This window comes from Orcinus orca, chromosome 14, assembly GCF_937001465.1.
Source record: "Orcinus orca chromosome 14, mOrcOrc1.1, whole genome shotgun sequence".
Taxonomy (NCBI): Eukaryota; Metazoa; Chordata; class Mammalia; order Artiodactyla; family Delphinidae; genus Orcinus; species Orcinus orca.
The window spans coordinates 27,720,176-27,736,189 of NC_064572.1; the positions used below are offsets into that span (position 1 = coordinate 27,720,176).

Below are 16,014 nucleotides of genomic sequence, written 5' to 3' on the forward strand. Positions count from 1 at the left end.
TTAGATGCCGACCTCAGTTCCATCAGTACAGATCTGGGTAATTTAGTAAAATGTGGTTAGTACGTAAGTGGTTAACAATAATAACCAATGACTTGTAATGCTTTGTACATTGTTTATGGACGAGTGTGAGTATACAAAATGGAATTGGGTCTTTTGAAAAATGACTTATTGTGAATCACAAACAAAACTGTCATCACAAATCACCAAAAATTCTTACACCTCAGACCTGGGAGTCTGTAATTATGATGCAGTCATTCTTTGTGTGTCCTATTGAAAACAAAGCTCTGAGGATATAATGAAAAGTTGTGGTTTGATAAGAGAAGCAAATGGATAAATGAATTAGGCTGTTACCCTACTCTATTTTCAAAGGTTGTAAAATACATAAACTTGAACAGAGATAACAATGTTTTTAAACATGCTTCGGAGCACTATTATCTAAAAGTCTGTCACTCAACATAGTAGGACAATTCCAACAGAGACGATAAACAGTAGTTGTCTTAATAGGCAGAAAGATGCCGGAGAAGGGGAAAAAAGCTTTTGAAGTAGGATCGGGTCTTGAAGACTGAATTTAAGAAGGTACTTTTGGCAAATTTGGGTTGAGGAGGCGTTTTGAAGTCCTTTAAAGCTACGCTCTTAGAATCTGCCCAGAGATTCAATATCATGTGCTCCTTAACGAGTCCCGGCCTTTGAAAAGCCCTTGGTGCTTATAGAGGCTTGGGAAAGGCTTGTAACCTCAGTGACTACTTTGTTGTTGTTGTTGTTTTAACATCTTTATTGGCATATAATTGCTTTACAGTGGTGTGTTTCTGCTTTATAACAAAGTGAATCGTTATACATATATCCCCATATCTCTTCCCTCTTGCGTCTCCCTCCCTCCCACCCACCCTCCCTATCCCACCCCTCTAGGTGGTCACAAAGCACCGAGCTGATCTCCCTGTGCTATGCTATGCGGCTGCTTCCCTTTAGCTAGCTATTTTACATTTGGTAGTGTATATATGTATATATGTACATGCCACTCTCTCACTTCGTCCCAGCTTACCCTTCCCCCTCCCCGTGTCAAGTCCATTCTCTGGTAGGTCTGTGTCTCTATTCGCCTCAGTGACTACTTTGAACTGCTATTTGAGACACCTGTAAAGTGCAGTGAAATTGATAATTCCCTGCTGGGAGATCGTTTTTTTTTCAAGTGCTTGTAATTAGGTCGAGATCATATATATTTTTAAAAGTTCCTTAAGTAATTTGTAATGTTCACAAATTGACTTATTCTTTCCTCTTAACAGCTGCATTTTCATTTTCTTAGCATGTTTATCACTCATTGTTATTCTTTAAAAACTGATAAATAGATGTTGATCACATGTAATTAAAAGTAGTATATAATATAAATTCAAAACAAAGCTCACTTGGAAATAAGAACTTTCCCCTAAGCACATTAACTTACCTCTAACTCTATATACATAAGCCAAGTAAGCTTAAGCCGTGTTTTAAAAATTAATTTTTGTCAAAGGAATATATACATAGCTTTAAAAACCAGAAACAAGCGTTTTCAACTCTATTATCTATTTCTTCTAATATTTACCTCATTGACTCTGCATAATATACATCTCCTGCTGTCTCCTGAGTCATCATTTTAAAGCATTAGCTGCTGATTTCCTGTTATAGTAGGTGAGGGTTTAGCTTTTTTAAATCACTCCTTAAATCATTCCTTTTCTCCATTTCTCTTTTGATATAGCTATTATTCCTTTTTGTGGTTGTTAAATCAGTAGTTTAAAATTATACTCATGACTTTTCTGCTACTTTCTAGGCAATTTCTCCAACTTTATCTTCTAACCTACTGAAAATTTAATTTTCTCTATGTTAGTTTTCATTTCTTAGAGCTCATTATTTGATAGTTCCTTTTTTCATTTTGAAAATAAGAGGAGTAACAATAAACAGTGTAATGTCTACATCTGAGAAGAGATTCAGATACACATTTGAAAAGAAAGAGAGTTAGAGAATTCAGAAGAATAAAGGGGAGTGTGGCAATATGCGAGAAAGAAGGTAAGACTTGTTGCTTATTATGAGAATGTTGGCATTCTCTCATTTTTTTTTAATTGAAGTATAGTTGATTTACAATGTTTTGTTAGTTTCAGGTGTACAGCAGAGTGATTCAGTTATGTATATATATGTGTGTGTGCCTGTGTATATTCTTTTTCAGATTCATTTCCCTTATAGGTTATTATAAAATATCGAGTATATATAGTTCCTTATGCTATACAGTAGGTCCTTGTTGGTTATCTATTTTGTATATAGTAGTGTGTATATGTTAATCCCAAACTCCTAATTTATCCCTCCCCCCCTCCTTTCCCCTTTGGTAACCATAAGTTTGTTTTCTATGTCTATGGGTCTATTTCTGTTTCGTACTTAAGTGCATCTGTAACATTTTTTTTTTAGATTCTACATATAAGCGATATCATATGATTTGTCTTTCTCTGGCTTACTTCACTTAGTATGATAATCTCTAGGTCCATCCATGTTGCTGCAAATGGCATTCTTCTTTTTTATGGCTGAGTAATATTCCATTGTATGTATTTACCATATCTTCTTCATCCATTCATCTGTCAGTGGACACTTAGGTTGCTTCCATGTCTTGACTATTGTAAACAGTGCTGCAATGAACATTGGGGTGCATGTATCTTTTCAAATTATAGTTTTCTCCAGATATATGCCCCGGAGTGGGGTCCCTGGATCATATGGTAATTCTGTTTATAGTTTTTTAAGGAACCTCCATACTGTTCTCCATAGTGGCTGTACCAATTTACATTCCTACCAACAGTGTAGGAGGGTTCCTTTGAGAATATTGACATTCTAACAGCTGGCAGTCCTGAGTTCTAAGAAAGTAGATGCTTTCAGCTCTGGCCTTTTCTTGGGGGCTTTCAGCCACTAGAAGAGTCTATCTTGAGATGATAGAAGAAAAACCGCCCATGATTTAGTCTCCTAAGTTCTGCACAGTGATTTAATTTCGTCACCATCTGGTCCATATACTGTGACTTTTTGCTCAATTATATGTGCAAATTCACATAAATGATTTCCAGCTGAATTATCAATTCTGACTCCTGTTACTTAATTTTTAGTAATATTAGAACTCATATATTTTCACATATTCTTTTAACTATAAATCTTGCCTTGATCTTAAAACTTTTTAGCTTCTCTTATTTTCCTCAGCTAATGCTCTTCTTCCCTTACCAACTTAATACATCATATTGTATTGTTACAGCAAAGTTTGCAACGTATGCATGTGTGTATTATCCTTATTCATTTACAGACAATCCTAGTACAACTGTATGTATTTCTCAGAGGCCATTATCTTATTAGTGGAATTTAAACCACTCAAAGCTAATTAAGAGTGCTGTAAAATGTAACCAGAGAATATGAATGTTTAATACAATCAAAAAATATTGGAAAATGCCTTAGAGAATACACCTTTAAATTATTCCCAGAAGTTTTATTAGGACGTTCCCTATAGATTCATATAAGTTTTTTTATCAGTTATGGCTCAAAGTTAAATTTCTCTTTTTGAGCTTAAAACTCTTGCTAGGAAAAAAGTACTGAATTTTTTTTTTAAGTGTCATATAGTTCCTCTCCCTCCCCCCTGCTCCCACCCTTGTTTGTAGTTATCCTCTTGTTCTTGTTTCATGGATACAATCAATATCTTATTTCCCTAAAGATATTATAGTTTTTGTTTTAAGTTCTTTTCTGTTTCCTACTTTTTTTTTTTTCTTGCTTGGTTTTTGCTTTTACCATTGGAAACTTTTCTTTAGTGTCTAGTAGTCTTTGGCTATGTTCATATTTAAAAGTGAGGAATTATGGGACTTCCCTGGTGATCCAGTGGTTAAGACTCCATGCTTCCACTGCAGGGGGCACAGGTTCAATCCTTGGTTGGGGAACTAAGATCCCACATGCCTTGCAGTGTGGTCAAAAAAAAAAAAAAGGGAGGAATTAAGCTAATAGGAAGCTCTGTTTACAAGGGTAAGGCTTTTGGGTTTTGATGTAGGTTGATTGGATCGTAAGCTGGCTTTTTTTTTAATTGAGAAATAATTGACATATAACACTGTAATTTTAAGGTATGCAGTGTGTTTATATATTGTAATATGATTACTTCAGGAGCATTAGCTAATACCTTTATCATGTCACATATTTATCATTTCTTTTTATGTTAATAGTAGGTAAGATTTAGTCTCTTAGTAACTTTAAAGTTTATAGTACAGTATTATTGACTATAATCACTATATTGTACCTTAGTTCTCCAGAACTTATTTATTTACTAGTTACAAGTTTGTACCTTTAGTATCGCCCCAATTCCCCCATCCCCAGCCCTTGGTAACCGTGTTCCAAGTTTTTACAAGTTCAGTTTTCCAAGTTTTTACAAGTTCAGTTTTCTTAGATTCCACATATAAGTGAGATCATACAGTATTTGTCCTTCTCTGATTTACCTCACTTAGCATAATGCCTTTAAAGTCCATCTATGTTGTTCCAAATGGCAGGATTTCCTTCTTTCTCATGGCTAAATAATATTCCGTTGTATATATATATACACCACATCTTCTTTATCCATTCAGCTGTTGACAGACACTTAGGTTGTTTCCATATCTTGACTATTGTGAATAAAGATGCAATGAACATGGGTATGCAGATACTGCTTTGAGATACTGATTTCAGTTCCTTTGGATGTATACCCAGGAGTGGGATTGTTGGATCATATGGTACTTCAATTTTTAATTTTTTGAGGAACTGCCATACTGTTTTCCGTAAAGGTCAACTCAATTTACAATCCCACCAACTGTGCACAAGGGTCTCCTTTTCTCCATATCCTCACCAATGTTGTTATCTCTTGTCTTCTTGATAAAAGCCATCCTAACAGGTGTGAAGTGAAATCTCACTGTGGTTTTGATTTGCATATCCCTGATGATTAGTGATGTTGACCATCTTTTCATGTATTTTTTGGCCATTTGTATGTCTTCTTTGGAAAAATATCTATTCAGGTCCTTTGCCCATTTTTAATTGGATTATTTTCTTTTTTTTGCTGTTGAGTTGTATGAGTATATATTTTGGATATTAGACCTTTATCGGATATATGGTTTACGAATTCTCCCATTCTGTAGATTGTCTATTCAATTTATTGATGGTTTCCTTTGCTATGCAGAAGCTCTTTAGTTTAATGTAGTCCCAGTTATTTATTTTAGTTTTTGTTTCCTGTGTTTTGGTGACTTATCTAGGAAATCACTGCCTGGACCAATGTCAAGGATCTTTTCCCCTATGTTTTCTTCTGGGAGTTTTATGGCTCAGGTCTTACATTTGAATCTTTGATTGATTTTGAGTTAATTTTTGTGAATGCTGTAGGGTAAGTTTCATTCTTTTGCATGTGGATATCTAGTTTTCCTAGCACCATTTATTGAAGAAACTGTCCTTTCCCTATTGTGTATTCTTGGCACCCTTGTCAAAAATTAGCTGACTATATATATGGTACTATATATATGCCAGTACCATACTGTTGTTTTTTTTAAATAAATTTATTTTATTTATTTATTTTTGGCTGCAACAGGTCTTCGTTGCTGTGCGTGGGCTTTCTCTAGTTGTGGTGAGTGGGGGCTACTTTTCCTCGAGGTGCGCGGACTTCTCGTTGCGGTGGCTTCTCTTGTCGCGGAGCACGGGCTCTAGCACGCAGGCTCAGTAGTTGTGGCTTGAGGTCTGTAGAGCACAGGCTCAGTAGTTGTGGCGCACAGGCTTAGTTGCTCCTCAGCATGTGGGATCTTCCCAGACCGGTGCATGAACCCGTGTCCCCTGCATCAGCAGGCGGACTCTCAACCACTGCGCCACCAGGGAAGCCCCGCTTTCCTTGCTTTTGATGGCTTTGACAACTTTGAGGAGGACTAGTCACGTATTCTACAGAATGTCCCTCAGTTGGGATTTGTCTGATGTTTTTCTTAGGATTAGACTGGAGTTATGGGTTTTGAGAGGAAGACCACAGAGGTAAAGTGCTGTTCTTATCACACCGTGTCAAAGGTACATACTATCAACATGACCTCCCTGTTGATGTTAACCTTGATCATCTGGCTGACTAGTGTTTATCAGGTTTCTCCACTGTAAAGTACTCTCCCCGACCCCTCCCCACCGCCTTTCCATGTCGTATGCTTTGGAAAGCAGTCACTATGCACAGCCCACACTTCAGGAGTGAGGGGTGTATGCTCCACCTCCTTGGAGGTGGGGGGGTATCTACATAAATTATTTGGAGTTATTCTGCGTGGGAAATTTGTCTTTTCTCCCATATTTATTTATTCATTCAATTTATTTGTATTAGTATGGCTTGATGGGTATTTATTTATTTATTTATTGGGTATTTATTTTATACTTTGGGTTATAATAAAGTAATACTTCATCTTGTTGCTCAAATTGTTCTAGCTTTGGTTACTGCAAACTCTTTCAGTTGGCCTTGTGTCCCTTTGATATATCCTCATCATTTGTTTTTGTTGTTGTTACTGTGTTTCATTTTTTTAGCATTCTTACTTTTTTTGGCACTACAAGATGCTCAAGACTCATCTCGTATATACTCTGCCTAGTTCTAGAATCAGACATTTCTCCAAGGAGCCCTGGTTCTTTTTTTTTTTTTGCTGTGGGGGTGTGGAGAATGATACTAGAAACCAAGATCTGAGTGCTAGGTATTCTTGTTGCTGCTGGGTATCATTGCTTCCAGGGTCTCTCAGCTTGCAGAGCAAGGAAATATATATGAGTATACCAACTTATGTACATATACATATCTACAAGTATTTATGTATATATATATAGTGTGTGTGTGTGTATATATACAATATATCTAACCATCTGTATTTATATTAAGCTAATCGTGAGTTTATACTAATGGCCTCAACTCTAATCCAGAACCTGGATCATTCTAGCCTTCTCTACTCGCTTGTCTGTGGCCTCCCACTCTCGCAGAGAGAAAACAACCTCCTGCCATCCACTCTTCATTTACTTAATTGTCTAATTCCAGTATACATTCGGCCCTCTGTATCTGCAGACTTGAAAGCTGAAAGCTTTTCATATACACTTTTAGCCAATCTTTTTTTTTTTTCAGCCTCTTGCTTTTCTGAAGTATCAAGGCCTTCAATTCCTGAGCATTTCTAGAGTTATAGATGTCATTGCTCGTTTCTTGGTGCAGTCACTCTCTGCAGGCACTGAGGTGTCAGTGTTTCCTCTGCTAAGCTGTTACTTCTCTGTCAGCTTTCTGTCTTCCAAAATTATGTTAAGCTCTCTTGTCCTTGTGGGTTTATGCCACACTTATGTATTTTGCAAATACAGCTCTTAATGTACAGTTGTGATAAAAAATAATTGTGTGCAGTTGATGTCTTTCTTTTCCCCCCCTTTTTAAAAAATCAAATTTATTTAGGTATTATTTACATACAGAATAATATGCACCCATTTTTTAAATTATTAAAGATTAATTAATTGATTTTTATTGAACTGTAGTTAACATACATGCTCATTTCTTCATGAGCATTCCCTGACTGCTCTTGGGTCAGGAATAAACCTATAAAAAACTATCAGTAGTATTCTTTTGAAACTTGCTGAAGTTAACATTTCTGCTTCATTTGTGGTTGCTCCCATGGCAACACCATAGTAACTGTAACTGCTGGCAGGGTTTGAAAGTTTCTACTTTGACTTTCTTTTATGGCAGTTTGCTCTTTCACACACACTCTTTCTTATTCTTTTGCAGCATGTGGAATACCAGCAGGGCAGACTGTTTTATATTATGGACAACTAACTTTGGACATATCATTAAAAAAATAGGGGACAGAATTCAAATCTGTTTTCTTTAGTAACAGGAATAAAATATTTATAAAATTCCTAATTGTTTCTATAATTCCAATAAATGGAACTGGTACCTTCTAATGGTTTACAGTTATGGTTTTTTAAAAAGTTCATTCAAGTTTATTTATTTGCTTATTATTGAGGTATAGTTGATGCACAATATTATATAAATTTCAGGTGTACAACCTAGTGATTCACAATTTTTAAAGGTTATATTCCACTTGTAGTTTTTATAAAATATTGGCTACATTCCCTGTGTTGTACAGTATATCCTTGTAGCTCATTTATTTCATACATAGTAGTCTGTACCTTTTACTCCCCCACCCCTCTCTTGCCCCTCCTCCCTTCCCTCTCCCCACTGGTAACCACTAGTTTATTCTCTATATCTGCGAGTCTGTTTCTTTTTTGTTATATTCACTAATTTATTTTTCAGATTCCATATATAAGTAATATATATTTTATGTTTTACTGAATGTACTGAAAGGGCTGCATGCGTTTTTTTTATCCTAAGGGATTAAATGGGATGAGATAAAATAGCAATTTTAAGAAGGGGTACTGAACTAGGTGAAGGCTTAGATTAAAGAGATGCTTTTAGTGTGCCCACTATGGGATGCATGACTTCTCTTATGTGATCTCATTTACTTTTATTCTGCAAATGACCACAATGGAGCTATGAACCCTTTACAGATATGAACTTGGAGCCTTTGTCTTCAGTCAGGGCAGAGCCAAAGTGGGAAGTCAGGGCCTGTGCACTTTCCACTGGGCTTAGGTCCTGTATTTCTCTAGCTTAGCTTTCCCTAGCTTAGGTCCTGTATTTCCCCTGTGCTTTGCTTCCAGGTTAATGAGAGCCAGTGTAGCACAGTGGGTAAGCATGGACTCTGAAGCCACACTGCCTGCATTCAAATATCTATACTACCATGTACCACTTGGGATCTTTGCCTCAGTTTCTCTATCTGTAAAATGGAGAGAATGATAGTTGTGGTGGGAATTAATATTGTAAAACACCTAGTAAACATTATATCAATACAAGTGTTTACTAAATAATAGGTAAATTGTGTTGCACTTCTTGTCCTCCTACTGTGCTCAATACCAAAAGGAAAGCAGATATTGTCTTTAGGTCTTCCCATAAGGGCCAGCTCTGTGGAAACAGAAATGTGTATAGATGTGAGAGAGTTCCTTCTTACATGGACGGTTTGGGCCAGGCAGGTAATACGTTTTAACTAAAATGTCACTTAGCAGCGCTAACCCTCAAATGATGTTCTTAAGCAAAATCTAAGTGCTTATAAGACTTGTATATCGTTGAATAGCTACATAGAGCTTTAATAAGGGTGAAAAATTCCAGTGGTTGAACTGAAATAATCAGATGAGGAATGGTAAAATAATCTAATTATTTTGTCTTTCTAAAGTGAGGGGGCTGAGCTAGATGACTTCAAATACATGTGATTTTTATAATCATTAAGCTTCTTGGTTTAGTCAGCTAGCTCAGACCTGGAATGTAGATGCTAATGTGCTTAGATTAAAAAATGGAATGATGTAATAGCTGAAAATCCTCTGGTGTCATTTGCCTAATTAAAATCCCCAAAGCTGCCTATCTGGCACATAAAAGCAACCACTAGATTGCAGAGATCTTTGGTTATAACTTTGTGTCCTTTTGTCCATGAGCCATTGTAACCCCTTATCCCTATGTTGAATAAGTCAATGACCTTGGTGCTGTACTGCACCTGAGGTTACTTTTTAAATGAAGGAATTAAGACAATATTGTTATCACCTGTAGGCGGGTGACCTGCCCAGGATGTTATCCAGTGCAGACTCTGGGACGGCACGTCTGTTTCAGAATACCAGTTCCACATGGGGAATTGAATAGTGTCAACAACTAAAGATTAGCCTTTGCTTGTTTGTAGAAACGACAAAGTAAAGGAGCTAGAAGAGTTCATAGTCTGAGGGGTAAACACACTGAAAAGGATAGTGTTTCTCATTCTGGGAGACGGTTTTATATCAGTCTGAGAAAAGCATCTGAGTAGTTTTAATCAAACACCCTGGGCTTAGGCTAGACTTCCAGTGGCTCATCCACATGATGGATGGATAAAGAGCACTGATTGGAGAATCAGTGGCTCCTGAAGAGGCAGCTGTTGAAGGTTCTCGCCAGGCAATTGTCTGGCAATTGTCTTGATAAATGAGACTATGCAGTTGCAAAGCAAACAAAGCCGAGGCCGCTAAGTTGACCAGGAAAAGTCATTTTTTTTCCCGTTTGTATTGTAGCGCAGGTGCCTATAGGAGCAGAGAGACACTGGGGTGCCCAGCTGACCTTCATTAACATCAGATCAGTTGCTAATTTTAGTAAGCATTTGATTAGTATTTGGGATGTTATGGTCAGGAATTTCTTCATTTTCCCCCACTGGGAAGATCCTATTGAAGTGATATCTGTGTGTTTAGTTTTCCAAGTACTATTGACCCTTGAACAACTCAGAGGTTAGGGACGCTGGACCTTCCACACAGTCAAAAATTTACTTATAATTAATAGCCGGCCCTCTGTACAAGTGGTTCCCCCATATCTGTGATTCCACATCTACAGGCAGATTCAACCAACCCTGGATCATGTAGTACTGTATTATTTACTACTGAAAAGAATCCTTATTTAAGTGGACCCATGCAGTTCAAACCTGTGTCGTTCAAGGGTTAACTGTGGTTGGAATTCTTGACAATAACCCCACAGAATGCTGCTGCTAGTAGTAGCTATTAACTGAGTATCTATTGCATGGAAAAGGAAGAAAGGCAATACTATGTATTGTTTAAGAGCTGGGCACTGAAATGAAACTCCTGGGTTTCATTCCTCACTGTACTATTTACAGGCTTTGTGATTTTGAGCAAATTAACCTTTCTGGGCCTCAATTTTCTCATTTGTAAAATGGAAATAGTAAGTGCTCCATCCACGTTAGCAGCTGTTGTTAACAGCATCGTTGTTGTTGTTGATTTCTTCAGCTGACCAATGACTGCGGGAAGAGTGCAAAGTCTGTTGTACCCATACATTGACCCCTTTCTGGGTCCTTCTCACATCAAGTATGATGGAGGGAGATAAGTGAGTGAACCAAATATCCTGGTGGTCTGAGACATTTCCCGTCTGTGACTTCAGTTTTTCTCTCCAGCAGCAGCTTCCCAGTGAGTACGGGTGAATTCATTCTTTCTCATGGATAATTTTTTTCTGGTTCATTAGCTGGGATATCAAGGTTTTCTGGCTTACCACTGTGAATAGATAAACCTTTATTGATTTTTTTTCCATTACCAATGGCTGTAAGCTAAGACATTTGATTGGTCACAAATTAAGGAGTTTGCCCCAACATTCTTTTTTTGGGGGGGGCGGTATGCGGGCCTCTCACTGTTGTGGCCTCTCCCGTTGCGGAGCACAGGCTCCGGACGCGCAGGTTCAGCGGCCATGGCTCACGGGCCCAGCCGCTCCGCGGCATGTGGGATCTTCCCGGACCGGGGCACGAACCCATGTCCCCTGCATCGGCAGGCGGACTCTCAACCACTGCGCCACCAGGGAAGCCCTGCCCCAACATTCTTGAAACCTCTCTGACCAGGGCAATACTTAGTCTTAATTAAGATAGTGCCCTTGAGGAGCAGAGAGTTAGGAGTTATATTCCTGTGCTGAGAAGAAAAGGACTAAAGAGAAAAGCCTGAGACTAGACGTTTACAGAGCAGCTCAGCTGGTTGAGAGTTGGCTTTGTTTAACGCCCAACTTCTCAGAAGATTTTCCTCGGCTGAGTGGGCTTGGTGGGACATTAGCTTGAGAGTGTTGCTTAGCAACGAGATTTTGTGGGACCCAATTCTCAAAAGAGTCAAGCAACCCGTCCCCTGCCTACCCTCCACCAACCCTCAGCTACCATCCTGAGCCTCCTATTAGACAATCAAGTGTGTGCTGGAGGGAGGGACCAGAGACAGGGGGCAAAGTTTAATCTTTGAACTAAGCAGCCTGGAAGTATTTAATCTGTAGCACCTAGTTCCCCCGAGGGATCCAGCCTGGACTGGAAGTGGGCAGCGCTCCAGAGACGTGGGAGTGAACGCTGCACGGAAATACCTGCTCACCTTAGGAGAAACCAAACTTGGGGAGAATGTTTGCGGTACACTTGATGGCATTTTACTTCACCAAGCTGAAGGAGGACCAGATCAAGAAGGTAAGGACTCACAGAGCTGAGAGATATCTGGTCCAGTCTTCCCTGACAGAGTTAATTGATCCCGTGCCTACATGTGAAGAGATTTAAGAGAGCTTATTAGAAAAGGTACAGGGTGCAGAGAGGCAGTAAAAACTCACAGAAGGGGAAGAGGAAGTAAATCTCCCATGGGCTGCACATTGCATACTGTCCTGAGCCTTCAGTTTCACTCGGACTTCAGATACCAGACGGGAAGCGGATGAGGAGAAAGTCTTTAGAAAGCTTGAAGACAATTGTGTTTGATGTGAGGAATGTTTGGGGGAAAGGCTACAAAGAAGAGTCATTTTTAAAGAAAATTTGAGAACTCATTAAAGTAATTCACATGATTCTTCACATGCTTGGAAGGATATAAATACGGATACCAAGAGGGGTGTGAGTTTTTACGTACAATATTCAAAATATATATTGTTGGCACGTGCTGTTGGCCAGTGGTGTGCTCTTAATTATGTGCATTATTTTGCCGCTTTGCACAAGAAACCTGTCTACAAAATTGATTCCAAGGTCGGCTGGTTAAAAGTTGCCAAGGCTCAAATGGGGGCCAGCCACCAGCATTCTCTCCTGGCAGCCTAGAATGAGCCCAGCCTGCCCCTCTACCCACACCAGCTGCCAGTGGCAGGGCTCTGGGCACGAGCATCTCTCAATTTATAGATAACAGAAGTCCTCCCAGCAGGTGGATTTAGCCAAGATTACCCAGGTATTTAAAGTGGAGTGAGGATTAAACCCAAACCTCTGAATCCTCCTTCAGCATTCTTTCCATTGTGTCATGATGCCTCCTGGCTTTTCAAACTGAAAGAAAGAAAGCATGGCACCTGACAGCCCTCCTGTGCTGGGTGGGATAACCTCCCACTACATTCTGTTCATTAGGGAGTTGGGTTGCAGGTTATAGCAAATCTTAAAATATTGTAAATCAATCAGTTATCTTAATTTTCATTTATTGATTAGATTCAGAGAGCTCTCTACTAGCTTCTTAAGGAGGTGGAAAAGTCCTACAGTACTGCTTAAGAATTCATTTTCTGTTACAAGCTCTTAGTAAAGATGTAACCTGCATGGTGTCTCTCCAGCCCTGAAGGGGAGTCTTTGGACCTTTATACCTCTAGTTCTAACAAATTAGTTTCGTTTCCTTGGGCCCCTTTGTGGTGGTTAACCTTTAGTTACACCCAAGAATCAGGCTAGACATGTTTGTCCACCAGCCCAGGTGCAGGCCCAGGAGGTGGGATTGCAGCCTCCACTGATCTGTTCCAGGTCCTTCTGGGAGGAGGGTCAGCGTTTGTCAAGGCCTGGGGTTGACCCCTTTCTCTCTCCCAGGGGAAGGCAAGATAGCTAAGCGTGAGCTGAGCAGGGATAGTCAGGAGCACTTTCCAGCCACCTTGATGAGCGAGCCAGCAGGTGTCTGGGGTAGCAAGGGTGGCCAGTTTATGAGTTGCTGCGTTGAGTCATAGGTTCTGAGAACACCAACTCATTCACTTCTCCTCGTGGTGACAACACACCTGGTCAAAAGGCACGGGCTCTTTCTCTGTCCCGGTCAGGTAGCCAGTCCCCTCCGTAGTTTCTGTGCTTCCTGCTTCTAGAGTTGTCAAGATCCTGGGTGCTACTTGCCTCCGAGGCTTACTATTCAGACCCTGGAACAATTTTTTAAAATTTCCTTATACGAACATTAAAACTAAACCAAAACAAAACAGGAAGGAAGGGGAAGGAAGAAGGAAGGAAGGAAAGAAGGAAGAGAAAGAGAAAGGAAGGAAAGAAGGAAGACAGAGAAAGAAAAAGAAAGGAAGGGGGGAGGGGAAGGAAAGGGGGGAGGGGAGAGGAGAGGAGATCTTTTCCAATTCGATGTAGTGACATTATTTGACCTATTGATAACATTGGACTGGGTCTGGTCACTGACCTGCAGATTGTTCATTCATAAGAGAAGAACTGGTTAGGTTTTTCCCTGTGTACTTTTTACAGTTTAGTAAGTCAACATTACGAAAAGTGGAAATGTTACCTTTAATCCCACCCTTCTCACAGACACTGTCACGTTTGCCACGTGGAAGCCCTTGTTGTCTTTTTTCACAGTGGATGTTTTTACAGTTATATTGTGTTTACCACTGTGGATCTGTATAGTTCACTTACTGTTAAAACGTAGCCACTCAAGTACATTTCTCCATAATTATCTTCCTAAAATTCAGTCAAGTTGGATATGCCATAATTTAACCTTTTCCCTCTTGTTGGACATTCAGCCACTTTCATAAACATTTTTTTAACAAATAAAATATTGCTATGATAAACATTGGTGTGTATTTAATGTTCTCCATATTTGGGATTGTTTCCGAAGGATAGATTTCCAGAAGTGACATCACTGGGTTCAAGAGTTGAACCATTTTATGACTCTGGATTCATAATACAGGATCTTTGGACTAAGTGATCTGTAAAGTCCCTTTGGGCTCCCACATCCTGTAATTCAGCAGCTCTGAGCCTGCAGTTTTGAATTTGCTCTTCATATGTTAAATGTGATGCTTGTTGGCTCTTTTGTTTAGAAGATATCTGGTGTCACATGGTTTGTGAGTCACTCCAAGAGTGGGCTTGGCTTTCTGAACTCAAGTACCCTCCCTTGGTGCCTGCAACGTGTGGCCCTGCTTATACAGGCCTCAAATCACCTGTTTGGATTTAAAATACAGCCTTTTTGTCCCAGCATATGTTTCATTCTTCCCTTCTAACTACTGTACCAGGTGCTGTGGAAGATACAAAGAATAAACAAGAAACTGACGCTAAGTTGACATTTGTCTGTCGTAACTTTAACTTACTGAAAGAGCAGGAGTAGTAACCCAAAGTCCTGAATGACTGTTAAACTTCAGCTGGCAAACTACCCCAAAGGGCCTCAAAACCACTACTTACATACAAAGGATGATGCTATAGGGTTACCTGGAGGAGGTCTTTATACTCTGGGGCTGAGCAGAAATGAGCAGTCCGTTCAGGGGCACTGTCTGAAGGGCCTTGGGGTGATAAAGAAGCAAGTTTAGGTTCCGTGTAGTACATCTCACCCTTCCCCAAACCCCAATTACTTGGGTCATGTCCCTTCTGTCGGTTTTCTCCTTGTGTGTTGCTGTGCCAACCAATTAGTCATAAACAGACTCGGGGTGAACAGAAAGCCCTTAATGAAGCATGACCTGATTCCATCCTATCTTCTCACATATGCTGAAAGCCCAATTGTCCTCTTGTTAGTGGCTCTCTGATGGTTTTCTGGCCTCTCGCTGGGCCCCCAAGCCCCTGGAGTCATGGACCACTTCACTGGCTTAGGACTCCATACTGGCCCTGGACTGAACTGGGATGCCTGCCCTCTAGGGCTGGCTGATGACTGCATACCTGTCTTATGATAAAGGTCATGTGACCCCTGGACTTTGGTATAACTTGTCTGTGGGGCTTGTGGGTCCTGCACAAAGCTGTGAAGCAAAACCAGGCCATGGAGCTAGGAATATGGAGACTGCATTAGAGTCCCAGGGCTGCCACTTACCTGTGGCTCTCCTAATGCTGCTTAATGGCTCTGAGCCTTGGAGTCTCCCCATCTCTCAATTAGGAGCAATAATTTGGCCTTACCTGACTGCCTCCAATGGATGTCTTGGAGGTTAGATGAGGTGACATACATGAAAGCACTTTGTATACTGCAACAAATGTTCTTAGCCTTAGATAAAAGTGTGGGAGAGAAGTTCCTGCAGGAATGTGCCAAGATGAAGCCTCCTTGTGACCTGGATGAATAGAGAGGCTGTTCAGTAGATAAAGCAGGGTGGCAATACAGGGCACCTGTGCCGCTGTCCCTCCTCCTGGTACTCCATCCCAGCGAGCCCTGGGAATCTAGGCTGCCACCACCAAGTGATTAGCGTTAGCACGGGGAGGAAGGTAATATGATGTGACTTACTGCCCTCAGATGGACTGTGCACAGCAATAGTAATTTTTATATCTTCCCTCCACGGGGGTAGTGGTCCTTTGTCCCAGT

General features: G+C 40.0%; 1 protein-coding gene across 7 annotated transcripts in view; it reads left to right on the top strand.

The window, feature by feature from the left end:
• The first annotated feature begins 976 nt into the window (after positions 1-976).
• Positions 977-16,014, top strand: part of HKDC1 (hexokinase domain containing 1) — a 53,553-nt gene continuing 38,515 nt past the window's right edge. Inside the window, exons 1-2 of one of the 7 annotated variants that reach the window (XM_049697281.1) lie at positions 977-2,034; positions 10,819-12,011. In XM_049697281.1, the coding sequence (XP_049553238.1) occupies positions 11,949-12,011 (63 nt within the window). In that variant the 5' untranslated portion in view covers positions 977-2,034; positions 10,819-11,948. Of the gene's footprint in view, positions 2,035-2,071; positions 12,012-16,014 lie in introns of those variants that run through there. The other 6 variants (XM_049697280.1, XM_033407588.2, XM_033407590.2 and 3 more) reach the window with 6 other exon arrangements.